The sequence below is a fragment of the Daucus carota genome, chromosome 9, assembly GCF_001625215.2.
Source record: "Daucus carota subsp. sativus chromosome 9, DH1 v3.0, whole genome shotgun sequence".
Classification (NCBI taxonomy): Eukaryota; Viridiplantae; Streptophyta; class Magnoliopsida; order Apiales; family Apiaceae; genus Daucus; species Daucus carota.
This window is the reverse complement of record NC_030389.2, coordinates 18122533-18147788: the sequence shown is the minus strand read 5'-3', so window position 1 is coordinate 18147788 and position 25256 is coordinate 18122533. Positions and strand designations below refer to the sequence as shown.

At 35.6% G+C, this 25256-nt stretch overlaps 1 protein-coding gene across 1 annotated transcript in view; it reads left to right on the top strand.

Annotated features, from left to right (window-relative positions):
• The window catches only part of LOC135149450 (uncharacterized), a 50929-nt gene extending 26013 nt beyond the window's left edge, over positions 1-24916 (top strand). The window contains exon 5 of the mRNA XM_064085178.1: positions 24542-24916. Within this exon, the coding sequence (XP_063941248.1) occupies positions 24542-24916 (375 nt within the window). The remainder of the gene's footprint in view (positions 1-24541) is intronic.
• Positions 24917-25256: the final 340 nt, after the last annotated feature.

Here is a 25256-nt window from a genome sequence, read left to right as displayed (position 1 = left end):
ATATGAAACTACAAGTTGTTTTCAACTTCAAACGAGTCCGGAATGAAGCTAAAAATTGTTTCCAACTTTAATCTAGTCAATAGTGAAGCTACAAGTTGTTTCCGGGCTCAAACGAGTCAAGAATGAAACTACAAGTTGATTCCAATTTCAAACAACCGAAAATGAAGCTACAAGTTGTTTTCAACTTCAAACGAGTCCGGAATGAAGCTAAAAATTGTTTCCAACTTCAATCTAGTCAATAATGAAGCTACAAGTTGTTTCCAGGCTCAAACGAGTCAAGAATGAAACTACAAGTTGATTCCAATATCAAACAACCGAAAATGCAGCTATAAGTTGTTTTCAACTTCACAAGAGTCCGGAATGAAGCTACAAGTTGTTTTCAACTTCAAACGAGTCCGGAATGAATCTAAAAATTGTTTCCAACTTCAATCTAGTCAACAATGAATCTACAAGTTGTTTCCGGGCTCAAACGAGTCAAGATTGAAACTAAAAGTTGATTCTAAGTTCAAACAACAGAAAATGAAGATACAAGTTGGTGTCAACTTCAAACCAGTCCGGAATGAAGTTACAAGTTGTTTCCAACTCATTTAGCAAAAAAAAAGTTGTTTCCAACTTCAATCTAGTCAATAATGAAGCTACAAGTTATTTCCGGGCTCAAACGAGTCTAGAATGAAACTACAAGTTGATTCCAATTTCAAACAACCGAATATGAACCTACAAGTTGTTTTCAACTTCAAACGAGTCCAGAATGAAGCTAAAAATTATTTCCAACTTCAATCTAGTCAATAGAGAAGCTACAAGTTGTTTCCGGGCTCAAACGAGTCAAGAATGAAAGTACAAGTTAATTGCAATTTCAAACAACCAAAAATGAAGCTACAAGTTGTTTTCAACTTCAAACGAGTCCGGAATGAAGCTAAAAATTGTTTCCAACTTTAATCGAGTCAATAGTGAAGCTACAAGTTGTTTCCAGGCTCAAACGAGTCAAGAACGAAACTACAAGTTGATTCCAATTTCAAACAACCGAAAATGAAGCTATAAGTTGTTTTCAACTTCACATGAGTCCAGAATGAAGCTACAAGTTGTTTTCAACTTCAAACGAGTCCGGAATGAAGCTAAAAATGGTTTCCAACTTCAATCCAGTCAATAGTGAAGCTACAAGTTGTTTCTGGGCTCAAACGAGCCAAGAATGAAACTACAAGTTGATTCCAATTTCAAACAACCGAAAATGAAGCTACAACTTGTTTTCAACTTCAAACGAGTATGGGATGAAGCTACAAGTTGTTTCCAACTTCAATCTAGTCAATAATGAAGCTACAAGTTGTTTCCGGGCTCAAACGAGTCAAGAATGAAACTACAAGTTGATTCCAATTTCAAACAACCGAATATGAACCTACAAGTTGTTTTCAACTTCAAACGAGTCCAGAATGAAGCTAAAAATTATTTCCAACTTCAATCTAGTCAATAGAGAAGTTACAAGTTGTTTCCGGGCTCAAACGAGTCAAGAATGAAAGTACAAGTTGATTCCAATTTCAAACAACCGAAAATGAAGCTACAAGTTGTTTTCAACTTCAAACGAGTATGGAATGAAGCTATAAGTTGTTTCCAACTTCAATATAGTCAATAATGAAGCTACAAGTTGTTTCCGGGCTCAAACGAGTCAAGAATGAAACTACAAGTTGATTCCAATTTCAAACAACCGAATATGAAACTACAAGTTGTTTTCAACTTCAAACGAGTCCGGAATGAAGCTAAAAATTGTTTCCAACTTTAATCTAGTCAATAGTGAAGCTACAAGTTGTTTCCGGGCTCAAACGAGTCAAAAATGAAACTACAAGTTGATTCCAATTTCAAACAACCGAAAATGAAGCTACAAGTTGTTTTCAACTTCAAACGAGTCCGGAATGAAGCTAAAAATTGTTTCCAACTTCAATCTAGTCAATAATGAAGCTACAAGTTGTTTCCAGGCTCAAACGAGTCAAGAATGAAACTACAAGTTGATTCCAATATCAAACAACCGAAAATGCAGCTATAAGTTGTTTTCAACTTCACAAGAGTCCAGAATGAAGCTACAAGTTGTTTTCAACTTCAAACGAGTCCGGAATGAAGCTAAAAATTGTTTCCAACTTCAATCTAGTCAACAATGAATCTACAAGTTGTTTCCGGGCTCAAACGAGTCAAGATTGAAACTACAAGTTGATTCTAAGTTCAAACAACAGAAAATGAAGATACAAGTTGGTGTCAACTTCAAACCAGTCCGGAATGAAGTTACAAGTTGTTTCCAACTCATTTAGCAAAAAAAAAGTGGTTTCCAACTTCAATCTAGTCAATAATGAAGCTACAAGTTGTTTCCGGGCTCAAACGAGTCAAGAATGAAACTACAAGTTGATTCCAATTTCAAACAACCGAATATGAACCTACAAGTTGTTTTCAACTTCAAACGAGTCCAGAATGAAGCTAAAAATTATTTCCAACTTCAATCTAGTCAATAGAGAAGCTACAAGTTGTTTCCGGGCTCAAACGAGTCAAGAATGAAAGTACAAGTTGATTCCAATTTCAAACAACCGAAAATGAAGCTACAAGTTGTTTTCAACTTCAAACGAGTATGGAATGAAGCTACAAGTTGTTTCCAACTTCAATATAGTCAATAATGAAGCTACAAGTTGTTTCCGGGCTCAAACGAGTCAAGAATGAAACTACAAGTTGATTCCAATTTCAAACAACCGAATATGAAACTACAAGTTGTTTTCAACTTCAAACGAGTCCGGAATGAAGCTAAAAATTGTTTCCAACTTTAATCTAGTCAATAGTGAAGCTACAAGTTGTTTCCGGGCTCAAACGAGTGAAGAATGAAACTACAAGTTGATTCCAATTTCAAACAACCGAAAATGAAGCTACAAGTTGTTTTCAACTTCAAACGAGTCCGGAATGAAGCTAAAAATTGTTTTCAACTTCAATCTAGTCAATAATGAAGCTACAAGTTGTTTCCAGGCTCAAACGAGTCAAGAATGCAACTACAAGTTGATTCCAATATCAAACAACCGAAAATGCAGCTATAAGTTGTTTCAACTTCACAAGAGTCCAGAATGAAGCTACAAGTTGTTTTCAACTTCAAACGAGTCCGGAATGAAGCTAAAAATTGTTTCCAACTTCAATCTAGTCAACAATGAATCTACAAGTTGTTTCCGGGCTCAAACGAGTCAAGATTGAAACTACAAGTTGATTCTAAGTTCAAACAACAGAAAATGAAGATACAAGTTGGTGTCAACTTCAAACCAGTCCGGAATGAAGTTACAAGTTGTTTCCAACTCATTTAGCAAAAGAAAAAGTTGTTTCCAACTTCAATCTAGTCAATAATGAAGCTACAAGTTGTTTCCGGGCTCAAACGAGTGAAGAATGAAACTACAAGTTGATTTCAATTTCAAACAACCGAAAATGAAGCTACAAGTTATTTTCAACTTCAAACGAGTCCGAATGAAGCTAAAAATTATTTTCAACTTAAATATAGTCAATAATGAAACTATAAGTTGTTTCCAGGCTCAAACGAGTCAAGAATGAAACTACAAGTCGATTCCAATTTCAAACAACCGAAAATGAAGCTACAAGTTGTTTCCAACTTCAATCTAGTCAACAATGAATCTACAAGTTGTTTCCGGGCTCAAACGAGTCAAGATTGAAACTACAAGTTGATTCGAATTTCAAACAACTGAAAATGAAGATACAAGTTGGTGTCAACTTCAAACAAGTCCGGAATGAAGTTACAAGTTGTTTCCAACTCATTTAGCAAAAAAAAAGTTGTTTCCAACTTCAATCTAGTCAATAATGAAGCTACAAGTTGTTTCCGGGCTCAAACGAGTCAAGAATGAAATTACAAGTCGATTCCAATTTCAAACAACCGAATATGAACCTACAAGTTGTTTTCAACTTCAAACGAGTCCCGAATGAAGCTAAAAATTGTTTCCAACTTTAATCTAGTCAATAGTGAAGCTACAAGTTGTTTTCGGGCTCAAACGAGTGAAGAATGAAACTACAAGTTGATTCCAATTTCAAACAACTGAAAATGGAGCTACAAGTTGTTTCCAACTTCAATCTAGTCAATAATAAAGCTACAACTTGTTTCCGGGCTCAAACGAGTCAAGAATGAAAGTACAAGTTGATTCCAATTTCAAACAACCGAAAATGAAGCTACAAGTTGTTTTCAACTTCAAACGAGTATGGAATGAAGCTAGAAGTTGTTTCCAAATTCAATATAGTCAATAATGAAGCTACAAGTTGTTTCCGGGCTCAAACGAGTCAAGAATGAAACTACAAGTTGATTCCAATTTCAAACAACCGAATATGAAACTACAAGTTGTTTTCAACTTCAAACGAGTCCGGAATGAAACTAAAAATTGTTTCCAACTTTAATCTAGTCAATAGTGAAGCTAAAAGTTGTTTCCGGGCTCAAACGAGTCAAGAATGAAACTACAAGTTGATTCCAATTTCAAACAACCGAAAATGAAGCTACAAGTTGTTTTCAACTTCAAACGAGTCCGGAATGAAGCTAAAAATTGTTTCCAACTTTAATCTAGTCAATAGTGAAGCTACAAGTTGTTTCCGGGCTCAAACGAGTCAAGAATGAAACTACAAGTTGATTCCAATTTCAAACAACCGAAAATGAAGCTACAAGTTGTTTTCAACTTCAAACGAGTCCGGAATGAAGCTAAAAATTGTTTCCAACTTCAATCTAGTCAATAATGAAGCTACAAGTTGTTTCCAGGCTCAAACGAGTCAAGAATGAAACTACAAGTTGATTCCAATATCAAACAACCGAAAATGCAGCTATAAGTTTTTTCAACTTCACAAGAGTCCAGAATGAAGCTACAAGTTGTTTTCAACTTCAAACGAGTCCGGAATGAAGCTAAAAATTGTTTCCAACTTCAATCTAGTCAACAATCAATCTACAAGTTGTTTCCGGGCTCAAACGAGTCAAGATTGAAACTACAAGTTGATTCTAAGTTCAAACAACAGAAAATGAAGATACAAGTTGGTGTCAACTTCAAACCAGTCCGGAATGAAGTTACAAGTTGTTTCCAACTCATTTAGCAAAAAAAAAGTTGTTTCCAACTTCAATCTAGTCAATAATGAAGCTACAAGTTGTTTCCGGGCTCAAACGAGTCAAGAATGAAACTACAAGTTGATTCCAATTTCAAACAACCGAATATGAACCTACAAGTTGTTTTCAACTTCAAACGAGTCCAGAATGAAGCTAAAAATTATTTCCAACTTCAATCTAGTCAATAGAGAAGCTACAAGTTGTTTCCGGGCTCAAACGAGTCAGGAATGAAAGTACAAGTTGATTCCAATTTCAAACAACCGAAAATGAAGCTACAAGTTGTTTTCAACTTCAAACGAGTATGGAATGAAGCTACAAGTTGTTTCCAACTTCAATATAGTCAATAATGAAGCTACAAGTTGTTTCCGGGCTCAAACGAGTCAAGAATGAAACTACAAGTTGATTCCAATTTCAAACAACCGAAAATGAAGCTACAAGTTGTTTTCAACTTCAAACGAGTCCGGAATGAAGCTAAAAATTGTTTCCAACTTCAATCTAGTCAATAATGAAGCTACAAGTTGTTTCCAGGAATTTAGCAAAAAAAAAAAAAAAAAAGTTGTTTCCAGGCTAAAACGAGTCAAGAATGCAACTACAAGTTAATTGCAATTTCAAACAACCAAAAATGAAGCTACAAGTTGTTTTCAACTTCAAACGAGTCCGGAATGAAGCTAAAAATTGTTTCCAACTTCAATCTAGTCAATAGTGAAGCTACAAGTTGTTTCCAGGCTCAAACGAGTCAAGAATGAAACTACAAGTTGATTCCAATTTCAAACAACCGAAAATGAAGCTACAAGTTGTTTTCAACTTCAAACGAGTCCGGAATGAAGCTAAAAATTGTTTCCAACTTCAATCTAGTCAATAATGAACCTACAAGTTGTTTCCAGGCTCAAACGAGTCAAGAATGAAACTACAAGTTGATTCCAATATCAAACAACCGAAAATGCAGCTATAAGTTGTTTTCAACTTCACAAGAGTCCAGAATGAAGCTACAAGTTGTTTTCAACTTCAAACGAGTCCGGAATGAAGCTAAAAATTGTTTCCAACTTCAATCTAGTCAACAATGAATCTACAAGTTGTTTCCGGGCTCAAACGAGTCAAGATTGAAACTACAAGTTGATTCTAAGTTCAAACAACAGAAAATGAAGATACAAGTTGGTGTCAACTTCAAACTAGTCCGGAATGAAGTTACAAGTTGTTTCCAACTCATTTAGCAAAAAAAAAGTTGTTTCCAACTTCAATCTAGTCAATAATGAAGCTACAAGTTGTTTCCGGGCTCAAACGAGTCAAGAATGAAACTACAAGTTGATTCCAATTTCAAACAACCGAATATGAACCTAGAAGTTGTTTTCAACTTCAAACGAGTCCAGAATGAAGCTAAAAATTATTTCCAACTTCAATCTAGTCAATAGAGAAGCTACAAGTTGTTTCCGGGCTCAAACGAGTCATGAATGAAAGTACAAGTTGATTCCAATTTCAAACAACCGAAAATGAAGCTACAAGTTGTTTTCAACTTCAAACGAGTATGGAATGAAGCTACAAGTTGTTTCCAACTTCAATATAGTCAATAATGAAGCTACAAGTTGTTTCCGGGCTCAAACGAGTCAAGAATGAAACTACAAGTTGATTCGAATTTCAAACAACCGAATATGAAACTACAAGTTGTTTTCAACTTCAAACGAGTCCGGAATGAAACTAAAAATTGTTTCCAACTTTAATCTAGTCAATAGTGAAGCTACAAGTTGTTTCCGGGCTCAAACGAGTGAAGAATGAAACTACAAGTTGATTCCAATTTCAAACAACCGAAAATGAAGCTACAAGTTGTTTTCAACTTCAAACGAGTCCGGAATGAAGCTAAAAATTGTTTCCAACTTCAATCTAGTCAATAATGAAGCTACAAGTTGTTTCCAGGCTAAAACGAGTCAAGAATGAAACTACAAGTTGATTCCAATTTCAAACAACCGAAAATGAAGCTACAAGTTGTTTTCAACTTCAAACGAGTCCGGAATGAAGCTAAAAATTGTTTCCAACTTCAATCTAGTCAATAATGAAGCTACAAGTTGTTTCCAGGCTAAAACGAGTCAAGAATGCAACTACAAGTTAATTGCAATTTCAAACAACCAAAAATGAAGCTACAAGTTGTTTTGAACTTCAAACGAGTCCGGAATGAAGCTAAAAATTGTTTCCAACTTCAATCTAGTCAATAGTGAAGCTACAAGTTGTTTCCAGGCTCAAACGAGTCAAGAATGAAACTACAAGTTCATTCCAATTTCAAACAACCGAAAATGAAGCTACAAGTTGTTTTCAACTTCAAACGAGTCCGGAATGAAGCTAAAAATTGTTTCCAACTTCAATCTAGTCAATAATGAAGCTACAAGTTGTTTCCAGGCTCAAACGAGTCAAGAATGAAACTACAAGTTGATTCCAATATCAAACAACCGAAAATGCAGCTATAAGTTGTTTTCAACTTCACAAGAGTCCAGAATGAAGCTACAAGTTGTTTTCAACTTCAAACGAGTCCGGAATGAAGCTAAAAATTGTTTCCAACTTCAATCTAGTCAACAATGAATCTACAAGTTGTTTCCGGGCTCAAACGAGTCAAGATTGAAACTACAAGTTGATTCTAAGTTCAAACAACAGAAAATGAAGATACAAGTTGGTGTCAACTTCAAACTAGTCCGGAATGAAGTTACAAGTTGTTTCCAACTCATTTAGCAAAAAAAAAGTTGTTTCCAACTTCAATCTAGTCAATAATGAAGCTACAAGTTGTTTCCGGGCTCAAACGAGTCAAGAATGAAACTACAAGTTGATTCCAATTTCAAACAACCGAATATGAACCTAGAAGTTGTTTTCAACTTCAAACGAGTCCAGAATGAAGCTAAAAATTATTTCCAACTTCAATCTAGTCAATAGAGAAGCTACAAGTTGTTTCCGGGCTCAAACGAGTGAAGAATGAAACTACAAGTTGATTCCAGTTTCAAACAACCGAAAATGAAGCTACAAGTTGTTTTCAACTTCAAACGAGTCCAGAATGAAGCTAAAAATTGTTTCCAACTTCAATCTAGTCAATAATGAAGCTCCAAGTTGTTTCCAGGCTAAAACGAGTCAAGAATGCAACTACAAGTTAATTGCAATTTCAAACAACCAAAAATGAAGCTACAAGTTGTTTTCAACTTCAAACGAGTCCGGAATGAAGCTAAAAATTGTTTCCAACTTCAATCTAGTCAATAGTGAAGCTACAAGTTGTTTCCAGGCTCAAACGAGTCAAGAACGAAACTACAAGTTGATTCCAATTTCAAACAACCGAAAATGAAGCTACAAGTTGTTTTCAACTTCAAACGAGTCCGGAATGAAGCTAAAAATTGTTTCCAACTTCAATCTAGTCAATAATGAAGCTACAAGTTGTTTCCAGGCTCAAACGAGTCAAGAATGAAACTACAAGTTGATTCCAATATCAAACAACCGAAAATGCAGCTATAAGTTGTTTTCAACTTCACAAGAGTCCAGAATGAAGCTACAAGTTGTTTTCAACTTCAAACGAGTCCGGAATGAAGCTAAAAATTGTTTCCAACTTCAATCTAGTCAACAATGAATCTACAAGTTGTTTCCGGGCTCAAACGAGTCAAGATTGAAACTACAAGTTGATTCTAAGTTCAAACAACAGAAAATGAAGATACAAGTTGGTGTCAACTTCAAACCAGTCCGGAATGAAGTTACAAGTTGTTTCCAACTCATTTAGCAAAAAAAAAGTTGTTTCCAACTTCAATCTAGTCAATAATGAAGCTACAAGTTGTTTTTTTTTTTTGCTAGTTATTGAATACACACGCACACGTGGGGAGTCGAACTCCCGACCTCCCGCAAGGGGTACAAGAGCTCTACCACCACACCAACACCATGTTGGCGAAGCTACAAGTTGTTTCCGGGCTCAAACGAGTCAAGAATGAAACTACAAGTTGATTCCAATTTCAAACAACCGAATATGAACCTACAAGTTGTTTTCAACTTCAAACGAGTCCGGAATGAAGCTAAAAATTGTTTCCAACTTTAATCTAGTCAATAGTGAAGCTATAAGTTGTTTCCGGGCTCAAACGAGTGAAGAATGAAAGTACAAGTTGATTCCAATTTCAAACAACCGAAAATGAAGTTACAAGTTGTTTTCAACTTCAAACGAGTATGGAATGAAGCTACAAGTTGTTTCCAACTTCAATATAGTCAATAATGAAGCTACAAGTTGTTTCCTGGCTCAAACGAGTCAAGAATGAAAGTACAAGTTGATTCCAATTTCAAACAACCGAAAATGAAGCTACAAGTTGTTTTCAAACGAGTCCGGAATGAAGCTAAAAATTGTTTCCAACTTCAATCTAGTCAATAATGAAGCTACAAGTTGTTTCCAGGCTCAAACGAGTCAAGAATGAAACTACAAGTTGATTCCAATATCAAACAACCGAAAATGCAGCTATAAGTTGTTTTAAACTTCACAAGAGTCCAGTATGAAGCTACAAGTTGTTTTCAACTTCAAACGAGTCCGGAATGAAGCTAAAAATTGTTTCCAACTTCAATCTAGTCAACAATGAATCTACAAGTTGTTTCCGGGCTCAAACGAGTCAAGATTGAAACTACAAGTTGATTCTAAGTTCAAACAACAGAAAATGAAGATACAAGTTGGTGTCAACTTCAAACCAGTCCGGAATGAAGTTACAAGTTGTTTCCAACTCATTTAGCAAAAAAAAAGTTGTTTCCAACTTCAATCTAGTCAATAATGAAGCTACAAGTTGTTTTTTTTTTTTTGCTAGTTATTGAATACACACGCACACGTGGGGAGTCGAACTCCCGACCTCCCGCAAGGGGTACAAGAGCTCTACCACCACACCAACACCATGTTGGCGAAGCTACAAGTTGTTTCCGGGCTCAAACGAGTCAAGAATGAAACTACAAGTTGATTCCAATTTCAAACAACCGAATATGAACCTACAAGTTGTTTTCAACTTCAAACGAGTCCGGAATGAAGCTAAAAATTGTTTCCAACTTTAATCTAGTCAATAGTGAAGCTATAAGTTGTTTCCGGGCTCAAACGAGTGAAGAATGAAAGTACAAGTTGATTCCAATTTCAAACAACCGAAAATGAAGCTACAAGTTGTTTTCAACTTCAAACGAGTATGGAATGAAGCTACAAGTTGTTTCCAACTTCAATATAGTCAATAATGAAGCTACAAGTTGTTTCCTGGCTCAAACGAGTCAAGAATGAAAGTACAAGTTGATTCCAATTTCAAACAACCGAAAATGAAGCTACAAGTTGTTTTCAACTTCAAACGAGTATGGAATGAAGCTAGAAGTTGTTTCCAACTTCAATATAGTCAATAATGAAGCTACAAGTTGTTTCCTGGCTCAAACGAGTCAAGATTGAAACTACAAGTTGATTCTAAGTTCAAACAACAGAAAATGAAGATACAAGTTGGTGTCAACTTCAAACTAGTCCGGAATTAAGTTACAAGTTGTTTCCAACTCATTTAGCAAAAAAAAAGTTGTTTCCAACTTCAATCTAGTCAATAATGATGCTACAAGTTGTTTCCGGGCTCAAACGAGTCAAGAATGAAACTACAAGTTGATTCCAATTTCAAACAACCGAATATGAACCTACAAGTTGTTTTCAACTTCAAACGAGTCCAGAATGAAGCTAAAATTTATTTCAAACTTCAATCTAGTCAATAGAGAAGCTACAAGTTGTTTCCGGGCTCAAACGAGTGAAGAATGAAACTACAAGTTGATTCCAATTTCAAACAACCGAAAATGAAGCTACAAGTTGTTTTCAACTTCAAACGAGTCCGGAATGAAGCTAAAAATTGTTTCCAACTTCAATCTAGTCAATAATGAAGCTACAAGTTGTTTCCAGGCTAAAACGAGTCAAGAATGCAACTACAAGTTAATTGCAATTTCAAACAACCAAAAATGAAGCTACAAGTTGTTTTCAACTTCAAACGAGTCCGGAATGAAGCTAAAAATTGTTTCCAACTTCAATCTAGTCAACAATGAATCTACAAGTTGTTTCCGGGCTCAAACGAGTCAAGATTGAAACTACAAGTTGATTCTAAGTTCAAACAACAGAAAATGAAGATACAAGTTGGTGTCAACTTCAAACTAGTCCGGAATGAAGTTACAAGTTGTTTCCAACTCATTTAGCAAAAAAAAAGTTGCTTCCAACTTCAATCTAGTCAATAATGAAGCTACAAGTTGTTTTTTTTTTTTGCTAGTTATTGAATACACACGCACACGTGGGGAGTCGAACTCCCGACCTCCCGCAAGGGGTACAAGAGCTCTACCACCACACCAACACCTTGTTGGCGAAGCTACAAGTTGTTTCCGGGCTCAAACGAGTCAAGAATGAAACTACAAGTTGATTCCAATTTCAAACAACCGAATATGAACCTACAAGTTGTTTTCAACTTCAAACGAGTCCGGAATGAAGCTAAAAATTATTTCCAACTTTAATCTAGTCAATAGTGAAGCTACAAGTTGTTTCCGGGCTCAAACGAGTGAAGAATGAAAGTACAAGTTGATTCCAATTTCAAACAACCGAAAATGAAGCTACAAGTTGTTTTCAACTTCAAACGAGTATGGAATGAAGCTACAAGTTGTTTCCAACTTCAATATAGTCAATAATGAAGCTACAAGTTGTTTCCAGGCTCAAACGAGTCAAGAATGAAATTACAAGTTGATTCCAATTTCAAACAACCGAATATGAAACTACAAGTTGTTTTCAACTTCAAACGAGTCCGGAATGAAGCTAAAAATTGTTTCCAACTTTAATCTAGTCAATAGTGAAGCTACAAGTTGTTTCCGGGCTCAAACGAGTGAAGAATGAAACTACAAGTTGATTCCAATTTCAAACAACTGAAAATGGAGCTACAAGTTGTTTCCAACTTCAATCTAGTCAATAATAAAGCTACAAGTTGTTTCCGGGCACAAACGAGTCAAGAATGAAAGTACAAGTTGATTCCAATTTCAAACAACCGAAAATGAAGCTACAAGTTGTTTTCAACTTCAAACGAGTATGGAATGAAGCTACAAGTTGTTTCCAACTTCAATATAGTCAATAATGAAGCTACAAGTTGTTTCCGGGCTCAAACGAGTCAAGAATGAAACTACAAGTTGATTCCAATTTCAAACAACCGAATATGAAACTACAAGTTGTTTTCAACTTCAAACGAGTCCGGAATGAAGCTAAAAATTGTTTCCAACTTCAATCTAGTCAATAATGAAGCTACAAGTTGTTTCCAGGCTCAAACGAGTCAAGAATGAAACTACAAGTTGATTCCAATATCAAACAACCGAAAATGCAGCTATAAGTTGTTTTCAACTTCACAAGAGTCCAGAATGAAGCTACAAGTTGTTTTCAACTTCAAACGAGTCCGGAATGAAGCTAAAAATTGTTTCCAACTTCAATCTAGTCAACAATGAATCTACAAGTTGTTTCCGGGCTCAAACGAGTCAAAATTGAAACTACAAGTTGATTCTAAGTTCAAACAACAGAAAATGAAGATACAAGTTGGTGTCAACTTCAAACTAGTCCGGAATGAAGTTACAAGTTGTTTCCAACTCATTTAGCAAAAAAAAAAGTTGTTTCCAACTTCAATCTAGTCAATAATGAAGCTACAAGTTGTTTCGGGCTCAAACGAGTCAAGAATGAAACTACAAGTTGATTCCAATTTCAAACAACCGAATATGAACCTACAAGTTGTTTTCAACTTCAAACGAGTCCAGAATGATGCTTAAAATTATTTCCAACTTCAATCTAGTCAATAGAGAAGCTACAAGTTGTTTCCGGGCTCAAACGAGTCAAGAATGAAAGTACAAGTTGATTCCAATTTCAAACAACCGAAAATGAAGCTACAAGTTGTTTTCAACTTCAAACGAGTATGGAATGAAGCTACAAGTTGTTTCCAACTTCAATATAGTCAATAATGAAGCTACAAGTTGTTTCCGGGCTCAAACGAGTCAAGAATGAAACTACAAGTTGATTCCAATTTCAAACAACCGAATATGAAACTACAAGTTGTTTTCAACTTCAAACGAGTCCGGAATGAAGCTAAAAATTGTTTCCAACTTTAATCTAGTCAATAGTGAAGCTACAAGTTGTTTCCGGGCTCAAACGAGTGAAGAATGAAACTACAAGTTGATTCCAATTTCAAACAACCGAAAATGAAGCTACAAGTTGTTTTCAACTTCAAACGAGTCCGGAATGAAGCTAAAAATTGTTTCCAACTTCAATCTAGTCAATAATGAAGCTACAAGTTGTTTCCAGGCTAAAACGAGTCAAGAATGCAACTACAAGTTAATTGCAATTTCAAACAACCAAAATGAAGCTACAAGTTGTTTTCAACTTCAAACGAGTCCGGAATGAAGCTAAAAATTGTTTCCAACTTCAATCTAGTCAACAATGAATCTACAAGTTGTTTCCGGGCTCAAACGAGTCAAGATTGAAACTACAAGTTGATTCTAAGTTCAAACAACAGAAAATGAAGATACAAGTTGGTGTCAACTTCAAACTAGTCCGGAATGAAGTTACAAGTTGTTTCCAACTCATTTAGCAAAAAAAAAGTTGCTTCCAACTTCAATCTAGTCAATAATGAAGCTACAAGTTGTTTTTTTTTTTGCTAGTTATTGAATACACACGCACACGTGGGGAGTCGAACTCCCGACCTCCCGCAAGGGGTACAAGAGCTCTACCACCACACCAACACCTTGTTGGCGAAGCTACAAGTTGTTTCCGGGCTCAAACGAGTCAAGAATGAAACTACAAGTTGATTCCAATTTCAAACAACCGAATATGAACCTACAAGTTGTTTTCAACTTCAAACGAGTCCGGAATGAAGCTAAAAATTATTTCCAACTTTAATCTAGTCAATAGTGAAGCTACAAGTTGTTTCCGGGCTCAAACGAGTGAAGAATGAAAGTACAAGTTGATTCCAATTTCAAACAACCGAAAATGAAGCTACAAGTTGTTTTCAACTTCAAACGAGTATGGAATGAAGCTACAAGTTGTTTCCAACTTCAATATAGTCAATAATGAAGCTACAAGTTGTTTCCAGGCTCAAACGAGTCAAGAATGAAATTACAAGTTGATTCCAATTTCAAACAACCGAATATGAAACTACAAGTTGTTTTCAACTTCAAACGAGTCCGGAATGAAGCTAAAAATTGTTTCCAACTTTAATCTAGTCAATAGTGAAGCTACAAGTTGTTTCCGGGCTCAAACGAGTGAAGAATGAAACTACAAGTTGATTCCAATTTCAAACAACTGAAAATGGAGCTACAAGTTGTTTCCAACTTCAATCTAGTCAATAATAAAGCTACAAGTTGTTTCCGGGCACAAACGAGTCAAGAATGAAAGTACAAGTTGATTCCAATTTCAAACAACCGAAAATGAAGCTACAAGTTGTTTTCAACTTCAAACGAGTATGGAATGAAGCTAGAAGTTGTTTCCAACTTCAATATAGTCAATAATGAAGCTACAAGTTGTTTCCGGGCTCAAACGAGTCAAGAATGAAACTACAAGTTGATTCCAATATCAAACAACCGAAAATGCAGCTATAAGTTGTTTTCAACTTCACAAGAGTCCGTAATGAAGCTACAAGTTGTTTTCAACTTCAAACGAGTCCGGAATGAAGCTAAAAATTGTTTCCAACTTCAATCTAGTCAACAATGAATCTACAAGTTGTTTCCGGGCTCAAACGAATCAAAATTGAAACTACAAGTTGATTCTAAGTTCAAACAACAGAAAATGAAGATACAAGTTGGTGTCAACTTCAAACTAGTCCGGAATGAAGTTACAAGTTGTTTCCAACTCATTTAGCAAAAAAAAAGTTGTTTCCAACTTCAATCTAGTCAATAATGAAGCTACAAGTTGTTTCGGGCTCAAACGAGTCAAGAATGAAACTACAAGTTGATTCCAATTTCAAACAACCGAATATGAACCTACAAGTTGTTTTCAACTTCAAACGAGTCCAGAATGATGCTAAAAATTATTTCCAACTTCAATCTAGTCAATAGAGAAGCTACAAGTTGTTTCCGGGCTCAAACGAGTCAAGAATGAAAGTACAAGTTGATTCCAATTTCAAACAACCGAAAATGAAGCTACAAGTTGTTTTCAACTTCAAACGAGTATGGAATGAAGCTACAAGTTGTTTCCAACTTCAATATAGTCAATAATGAAGCTACAAGTTGTTTCCGGGCTCAAACGAGTCAAGAATGAAACTACAAGTTGATTCCAATTTCAAACAACCGAATATGAAACTACAAGTTGTTTTCAACTTCAAACGAGTCCGGAATGAAGCTAAAAATTGTTTCCAACTTTAATCTAGTCAATAGTGAAGCTACAAGTTGTTTCCGGGCTCAAACGAGTGAAGAATGAAACTACAAGTTGATTCCAATTTCAAACAACCGAAAATGAACTACAAGTTGTTTTCAACTTCAAACGAGTCCGGAATGAAGCTAAAAATTGTTTCCAACTTCAATCTAGTCAATAATGAAGCTACAAGTTGTTTCCAGGCTAAAACGAGTCAAGAATGCAACTACAAGTTAATTGCAATTTCAAACAACCAAAAATGAAGCTACAAGTTGTTTTCAACTTCAAACGAGTCCGGAATGAAGCTAAAAATTGTTTCCAACTTCAATCTAGTCAACAATGAATCTACAAGTTGTTTCCGGGCTCAAACGAGTCAAGATTGAAACTACAAGTTGATTCTAAGTTCAAACAACAGAAAATGAAGATACAAGTTGGTGTCAACTTCAAACTAGTCCGGAATGAGGTTACAAGTTGTTTCCAACTCATTTAGCAAAAAAAAAGTTGTTTCCAACTTCAATCTAGTCAATAATGAAGCTACAAGTTGTTTCGGGCTCAAACGAGTCAAGAATGAAACTACAAGTTGATTCCAATTTCAAACAACCGAATATGAACCTACAAGTTGTTTTCAACTTCAAACGAGTCCAGAATGAAGCTAAAAATTATTTCCAACTTCAATCTAGTCAATAGAGAAGCTACAAGTTGTTTCCGGGCTCAAACGAGTCAAGAATGAAACTACAAGTTCATTCCAATTTCAAACAACCGAAAATGAAGCTACAAGTTGTTTTCAACTTCAAACGAGTATGGAATGAAGCTAAAAGTTGTTTCCAACTTCAATATAGTCAATAATGAAGCTACAAGTTGTTTCCAACTTCAATATAGTCAATAATGAAGCTACAAGTTGTTTCCGGGCTCAAACGAGTCAAGAATGAAACTACAAGTTGATTCCAATTTAAAACAACCGAATATGAAACTACAAGTTGTTTTCAACTTCAAACGAGTCCGGAATGAAGCTAAAAATTGTTTCCAACTTTAATCTAGTCAATAGTGAAGCTACAAGTTGTTTCCGGGCTCAAACGAGTGAAGAATGAAACTACAAGTTGATTCCAATTTCAAACAACCGAAAATGAAGCTACAAGTTGTTTTCAACTTCAAACGAGTCCGGAATGAAGCTAAAAATTGTTTCCAACTTCAATCTAGTCAATAATGAAGCTACAAGTTGTTTCCAGGCTAAAACGAGTCAAGAATGCAACTACAAGTTAATTGCAATTTCAAACAACCAAAAATGAAGCTACAAGTTGTTTTCAACTTGAAACGAGTCCGGAATGAAGCTAAAAATTGTTTCCAACTTCAATCTAGTCAATAGTGAAGCTACAAGTTGTTTCCAGGCTCAAACGAGTCAAGAATGAAAGTACAAGTTGATTCCAATTTCAAACAACCGAAAATGAAGCTACAAGTTGTTTTCAACTTCAAACGAGTCCGGAATGAAGCTAAAAATTGTTTCCAACTTCAATCTAGTCAATAATGAAGCTACAAGTTGTTTCCAGGCTCAAACGAGTCAAGAATGAAACTACAAGTTGATTCCAATATCAAACAACCGAAAATGCAGCTATAAGTTGTTTTCAACTTCACAAGAGTCCAGTATGAAGCTACAAGTTGTTTTCAACTTCAAACGAGTCCGGAATTAAGCTAAAAATTGTTTCCAACTTCAATCTAGTCAACAATGAATCTACAAGTTGTTTCCGGGCTCAAACGAGTCAAGATTGAAACTACAAGTTGATTCTAAGTTCAAACAACAGAAAATGAAGATACAAGTTGGTGTCAACTTCAAACCAGTCCGGAATGAAGTTACAAGTTGTTTCCAACTCATTTAGCAAAAAAAAAGTTGTTTCCAACTTCAATCTAGTCAATAATGAAGCTACAAGTTGTTTTTTTTTTTTGCTAGTTATTGAATACACACGCACACGTGGGGAGTCGAACTCCCGACCTCCCGCAAGGGGTACAAGAGCTCTACCACCACACCAACACCTTGTTGGCGAAGCTACAAGTTGTTTCCGGGCTCAAACGAGTCAAGAATGAAACTACAAGTTGATTCCAATTTCAAACAACCAAATATGAACCTACAAGTTGTTTTCAACTTCAAACGAGTCCGGAATGAAGCTAAAAATTGTTTCCAACTTTAATCTAGTCAATAGTGAAGCTACAAGTTGTTTCCGGGCTCAAACGAGTGAAGAATGAAAGTACAAGTTGATTCCAATTTCAAACAACCGAAAATGAAGCTACAAGTAGTTTTCAACTTCAAACGAGTATGGAATGAAGCTACAAGTTGTTTCCAACTTCAATATAGTCAATAATGAAGCTACAAGTTGTTTCCAGGCTCAAACGAGTCAAGAATGAAATTACAAGTTGATTCCAATTTCAAACAACCGAATATGAAACTACAAGTTGTTTTCAACTTCAAACGAGTCCGGAATGAAGCTAAAAATTGTTTCCAACTTTAATCTAGTCAATAGTGAAGCTACAAGTTGTTTCCGGGCTCAAACGAGTGAAGAATGAAACTACAAGTTGATTCCAATTTCAAACAACCGAAAATGAAGCTACAAGTTGTTTTCAACTTCAAACGAGTCCGGAATGAAGCTAAAAATTGTTTCCAACTTCAATCTAGTCAATAATGAAGCTACAAGTTGTTTCCAGGCTAAAACGAGTCAAGAATGCAACTACAAGTTAATTGCAATTTAAAACAACCAAAAATGAAGCTACAAGTTGTTTTCAACTTCAAACGAGTCCGGAATGAAGCTAAAAATTGTTTCCAACTTCACTCTAGTCAATAGTGAAGCTACAAGTTGTTTCCAGGCTCAAACGAGTCAAGAATGAAACTACAAGTTGATTCCAATTTCAAACAACCGAAAATGAAGCTACAAGTTGTTTTCAACTTCACATGAGTCCAGAATGAAGCTACAAGTTGTTTTCAACTTCAAACGAGTCTGGAATGAAGCTAAAAATTGTTTCCAACTTCAATCCAGTCAATAGTGAAGCTACAAGTTGTTTCTGGGCTCAAACGAGCCAAGAATGAAACTACAAGTTGATTCCAATTTCAAACAACCGAAAATGAAGCTACAACTTGTTTTCAACTTCAAACGAGTATGGGATGAAGCTACAAGTTGTTTCCAACTTCAATCTAGTCAATAATGAAGCTACAAGTTGTTTCCGGGCTCAAACGATGCAAGAATGAAACTACAAGTTGATTCCAATTTCAAACAACCGAATATGAACCTACAAGTTATTTTCAACTTCAAACGAGTCCAGAATGAAGCTAAAAATTATTTCCAACTTCAATCTAGTCAATAGAGAAGCTACAAGTTGTTTCCGGGCTCAAACGAGTCGAGAATGAAAGTACAAGTTGATTTCAATTTCAAACAACCGAAAATGAAGCTACAAGTTATTTTCAACTTCAAACGAGTCCGAAATGAAGCTAAAAATTATTTTCAACTTAAATATAGTCAATAATGAAACTATAAGTTGTTTCCAGGCTCAAACGAGTCAAGAATGAAACTACAAGTCGATTCCAATTTCATGTTGGGTTTCGGGGCAACAAACGCAGCGGATAATCGACGTAAAATCAAAAATTCCGAAACCCTAACCCGAGGATCCATCTATAAAGTATGGCTGATCATGGAGATACGAAGTAATACCTTGTTGAAGCTTTACGTTAGCGAAAGATGGAGGTCCGGAACAAGCAATCACCACGCAGCCCTCGGTCTAAGGATCGCGTCTCTAAGCAGTCCACACGAACGTCTGATCGCCAAAGATCACCGGAGCCGGTACTAGCCGAATGCAGCCTCTCTCTCTCTCTCTCTCTAGCCTCTCTCTGATGTAGAGCTGCTAGGGTTTTAGTAAAACGAATTTTGTATCACTTAACCCTAAAACAATACATCATTATGTATTTATAGGGAAGAGAGAGATAGATGGGCCAAACCCTAATCGGATTTGGGCTTCTCCAAACCTAATCCGATTTCGGTTTTAATATTAAATTCGAAATACTAATTACTTAATTAAGACCGGCTCAATTAAATAATTTATTTCGAACTTAATCATTTAATTTAAATTCAGAATTTAAATTAAAACTCCTTTAAACGTTCAAAGTGTGTGACCCTTTAGGTTATTATTACGTTGGCAATAATTTTAATATCCAATAATAAAATTATAAACAATGAGCGGCATCTAGTAATACATCATTGCTACCCAAGTAATAATAATAATTGGTGATTCAATTAAACCTTTTTGTGAATAATGTACAATGTAATATAATCCCTTTAACCTTATATTATAGATCAGACTCAAGGCATGTATTATGTCATCCTCTTCATCGTCTAATCCGAATTTCCTTGATCAATGAGTAGACTATTAAACAAATCAATATTTGAGCACGACCATGCATTTTATAGTCTCACTCAATCAAGAGGCCAATAATATCACTCTTAAAATAGGAGGGTTAAATCCTTTCTAGATCATTCATATTTCTCATACGATTCATAATATACCTAATGTACATTTCATCATCACCCGGTCAAAGGTAACTTTTAGTGCAACCAAAGTATATTAATTCTCATATAGAAATATAATGATATCAAGTCAGAGGATCATTACATCATTATCACAGTGAGAATTTCCAATGACACTTATTAACATGTAAAATCTCACGGTGGGTCATTCCAGTGCCATGTGTCGATACATGCACTTATGTTCTTGACTTTAGCATCACTATACCTATGATCAATGAGATGTTGTAACAACCGGTAATTTTGAACTTCTTCATAAGCACGATACTTATATTCTATGTTATTATGTCGATACATGGAATTGTTATACAAGAGTGTATATATATTCTCTTGTTATGTGGTATTGCAAGTATCACTAATATAATTTCTACGCGATATATTTTGTACGCGAGTAAGATTTCTTGTTACGCGATTTAGTGATAATTGGGATTTATACATGACTTGATGGCATAATTAGATTCTATTTCGTGTATAAATAGTCGTATGCGAGAAATTTAGCTACGCGATTAACTATCTTGCACGATTCGATGTTAATTTAATAGTTGCGGCTACGCGATTTAATAATAGTAGAGATTATCGTAAATAGTGGTAAATTGTAATGCGAGCGATTACGTGATATGATATACATATATAATTGTAGTGGAAAGTCGTTTCGTTGTGAATTATTACGTGTATTATTGTGTGTAAATTCTTTTTATACATAGATTATATATTAGAGGGTAATACTTGAAAATGCTTTTAAAAATATTTCTTGGTCCAAAATTTTTGATCATGATTTTGTTAAACTTGTAAAATCTCATAGTATTTATAGTATTAATTTGATGATTTATGGGATTGTAGTTTATTTATTAAAATCCATTCATTTTATTCATACTTTTAATAATTATAAGATTACACTAGTACCCTTGCATGCATTTTGGTAGAGAATAGAGTCCAAGGGCATGACCGACTATTCACACCATTTGACTCTTGTAATTACATCAAAAACCCCACATGCAATTCCACTCAAGCTTGCTAGAGGGTTAGATTGGTAACTTCTTAAATCCACTAACACTTTTGGTCAAGTCATGATGATAAAAACAAGAGAGCACTCAACTTTCTCCACTTCACAAGATCAAAAAACCACCAAAACTCTCCTCCCTCTCTCTCTCATTTCAGCCGAATACTACCTCCCTCCCAAACCCTTAAAATTTTCACTTCATAACCTCATATACACACATATTTTGCAACCCATCCAAGAGAGAAAAATCATCTCCTAGTCACAAGCTTCCATTTAAGGTTAGTTTGAGTACTTGCATGTCATCAAGCCAAGAGTTTTCGACTTTGGTTCTCATGGACCTAGAGTTGAACTCATTGTGGCTTAAATACTTGGACAAGGAATGGTCTTGAGGGAGTGTATCACCCCCATTTGTCAAGCCATAACCTTGGTTCAAGCCCTCGGCAATGACTCTCAAAGAGCCGAAGGGAGTCCATTGATTTGGATGATTTTTGTGGATGGAATGAGATGTTTCTTACTGGGTTCTTTGAGTTCTAGTCTTTACAAGATTGTTTTACAAAGTTTTAAACATTGCATGTCAAGATCTTGCCAAGAAAGTTAGAGTTTATAAGTGCATGTCATGATTTTCATAGTATAAAGTGTATGCTGATTTTGTCATTTTTTAAACTGGTTTTTGATCATTGCATGCCTCGGTTTTTGCCATAAAATGCTAGTATAATATGTGCCATGATTAGTCATGTTCAGTTTTGATGTATTATATGATTTTATATGGATTATGAGTTCGAAATCATGCTTAAAAATGCTGAAAACCAATCTGCTCTGCTCTGCTGTGATTTTTGGCTTCGGTAATGTGATTTTTGAGGCTTGATTTGTGTTGTAATTTCTTGTATAAGGCTATACAGTAGTGGTATATAGATTATAGATTAGAGTTGTTGGCTTGGTTGTTGTTGAATGGTGTTAAGATGGGTGATAAGGTGGAAGGAGGCACACACTAGCACTGGACAGATTTTTGCACATAGAAACTAGGAGTTCTGGTGTTGATTTGGTTGGGTTTTGCTTGTCCCTAATGTTCAGGAGTTGGGAATGAGTTTTGTTATGATTCCAGTAGGCTTAAATCACCAAATCCCCTGCATTTAGGTAGGTATACACACTCAAAACAGTAGATACCCCAAAACAGGGCAGAATTGAGCAACCTGTGTTCTTGTGACGTTTTCACCTTGTCATGAGTGAGGCCTTCATGGGGCCTTGGCTTAACTGAGCTTAGTGAACACTAAGGAAGCCTAACAAACCATTAGAACCCAAAACCTCATGAGAAAACAGAGTTTTAAATCAGTAAACACAAGGCAGTTGGGAAACAGGGTAGTTTTCAGCAGTGTCAACTATGAGTAATAACCTGGGAAGTTTCAGATGGGGCCTTGGAGTGAAACCAAGTCTGAGAGATAGCCTTAAGAGTTGGGAATCCATGGGAATTGATTTGGTAGGAATGCACTTAGTACACATTAAGTTATCTCAGTTAGGATGCAGGTAGTGCAGAGAGGTTACAACAGAGAACCTCACTGTGCCCTTTTAACATTTTAAACCAATTTGTGTGAGGCCTTTGTATTGTATCAATTGCACAAGTAATTTTAGAGTCTTAGTAACCTATTAGGAGTAAATTAGAGTGAAGGCCCTAGTTAGAGCATCTTATTTTCACTAAGAAACCGAGAGCAACCTTAGAGAGCCATTGGAGAGTTGTAAGTGCAACTCTTGCATGATTGTCAAGGGTATAAGGGCTGAGTTTTTTGCAAGCACTATTAGGATTAAGATAAGGTCAGTATGGGGAGTTTAGAAGCTTAGAAATAAGCCTTTGTGTGTTACTTGCTCATGTGTTTAGGAGTTTAAGTATGTAGTATATATATATATATAGTTAATAAATCATGCCATGCCATTATGTGACTATGTGAATTATGTGACTATGTGGAGTATGTGAATACATGATTATGTTAATTGTCTTTCATATGTATAAATGAGCATGTATACCTATAATTAAATACGTGTAATGACTCTTATAGCGATAATTAGCTAATAATAGAGTATTAAGATACGTAACTAGAGAATAGGCGCGTGTAATGTAAATTAGACTTAAAGTGCCATTTAGTGACGAGGTTAATATAATGTGTAGGTTCCGAGGCGAAAGGAAAAGCTCGTACTATCAAGATTGAATAATCTCAGAATCTTGCAAAGGCAAGTTACTACATCCTTAACTTTACAATTGTTGCAAATATATGTGCACCCGTGAACTCATAAATCCTTATGAATATTTAGTTGCGATAATCACCATACCTATTATGTTCGCAAATACCTTGATATAAAAATTCCGATCATACTAGTACCTTCCTTTCAAATATATCCTTACACTTGTACCCAAAATGTTAGATTCCCTATTAAAAACTTCCAATAACACCATGACACGTATACTTTCATAAATACCGAATAACACTTGATAGAATTGACTTTCTTTTGACTTTGGAACTTATCCCCTTAAGTCCAATATGCGTTGACACATTATTAGTGAACTTGAACCCTTTTGCCATATTTCAATAAAAGATGATATAAACCTTTTTCCGGCATCCATGTTATAAATCAAAATGAATTATAAAATGTTTTCTTTAGTGATTTGGACTAGACGCAAGTCCTTTTCACATATTATTAGGCTCACAGATAGCCTAGGGATCCCAGTATATTTGAGAACCCAGCGCGGTTCGGGATTACTTCGCGGCTGATCACCGGCTGTAATCCGTAGCGTCCTAAAATGAATTTTGATGATGATATGATTATAACATGTTGCCATATTGCCACGATGCCATGATTTCTATACCATGATTATCCATGTGTTTTGCCATGTCCATTCATCATATTATCATGAACCTTAATGAATGCTTTATCATTTATCCTTGAATTTGTTTCGGACACCTTTGATATTATTATGATGCCATGTGTTTAGGACTGTTAGTACTTGCTGAGCGTCTTTGCTCATGTTCTCGTATATAACCCCTTTTACAGCTAGCAAATATGGTACGCACAAAGCAAACAGCACGTAAATCGACCACTGGCTACGCAGAGAATTGTTTAAGGGCGAAGGTAGCATATATGATATAAGCGGCTCTCGCTATTATGTTTTGTACTAGTTAGATGGGCTGATCCACACTCTGAACTTATAAGATCTTTTGGGACTTTATTTCACCTTTTTGGACTTGTAATTAACTAAAGGTTACCCTTTTGGGATTTAAATTATGTAATCCTAATTTCCGGATTTATTATTTATCTGTCTCTTGTTCATATTATATCAATTCGTGTGTGTGTGTTGGTTTGGGGTGTGACATTTTTGGTATCAGAGCGGGGTTTAGAGTCCCTGGACAGCCCAATTAGGATCATAGGGTGTATAAGTATATTATATATATATATATATATATATATATATATATATATATATATATATATATCGGGAGTATTATTATGCGTCGTTCGATTTAATCGTATCTAACCCTTTTGTATATATATATATATATTATTGACAGCAACGTGCGCACTCATCTTCGGTCCCGCCGCCTGAACCTATCCCCTTTTCTGCTTATGCTGACTTGAGGCTGGAGCTCGACACTATCCAAGGGAAGTATGACAGGCTCATGGAGCGCATTGAGGAGGTTTATTCGAGTGATCATATCATGGGTGACGGACTTAAGGAGAAGACCATCTCTAGGCTTGAGTCATTGATCCAGGTGGCCACATTCAGGTTGGAGAAGATGCCAGTACACCGTGACCGGTCCAGCCAGCTCACTGTGCAGATGATAGCGGATGAACTTAGGAGCATGGTCAAGATGCTGCGTGAGGACACGACCCCTGACATCCCTAGGACCCGTGAGGAGGAGACCGAGGAGGAGGACGAGGACTAGAGGACGTGACCTTTAGTTGCTTAGGCTGTTTCTTTTATCATGATGTTGTTTATTTCTGTTTCTAGACTTTCGTACTATTTTGATTCAGATCTGTACTCGTATTTCGTACTTTGACATTCGTACCTTTCGTTTCGAACCATGTTTTAATTCAGTAATGCACTTTCCTCGATTCCTATATTGCTCTTTAAATTTGCTTATAACCATGCATCTTTTCTATTGTTTATATCGAACTGCATACCATGATAATTGTGAATAATCCCGTAACCTTGTATCATTTAAAATTGTATAACTCTTATTTCAGAATATGGCACCTAAAAGAGCTCGAGGAAGACCCTCTAAT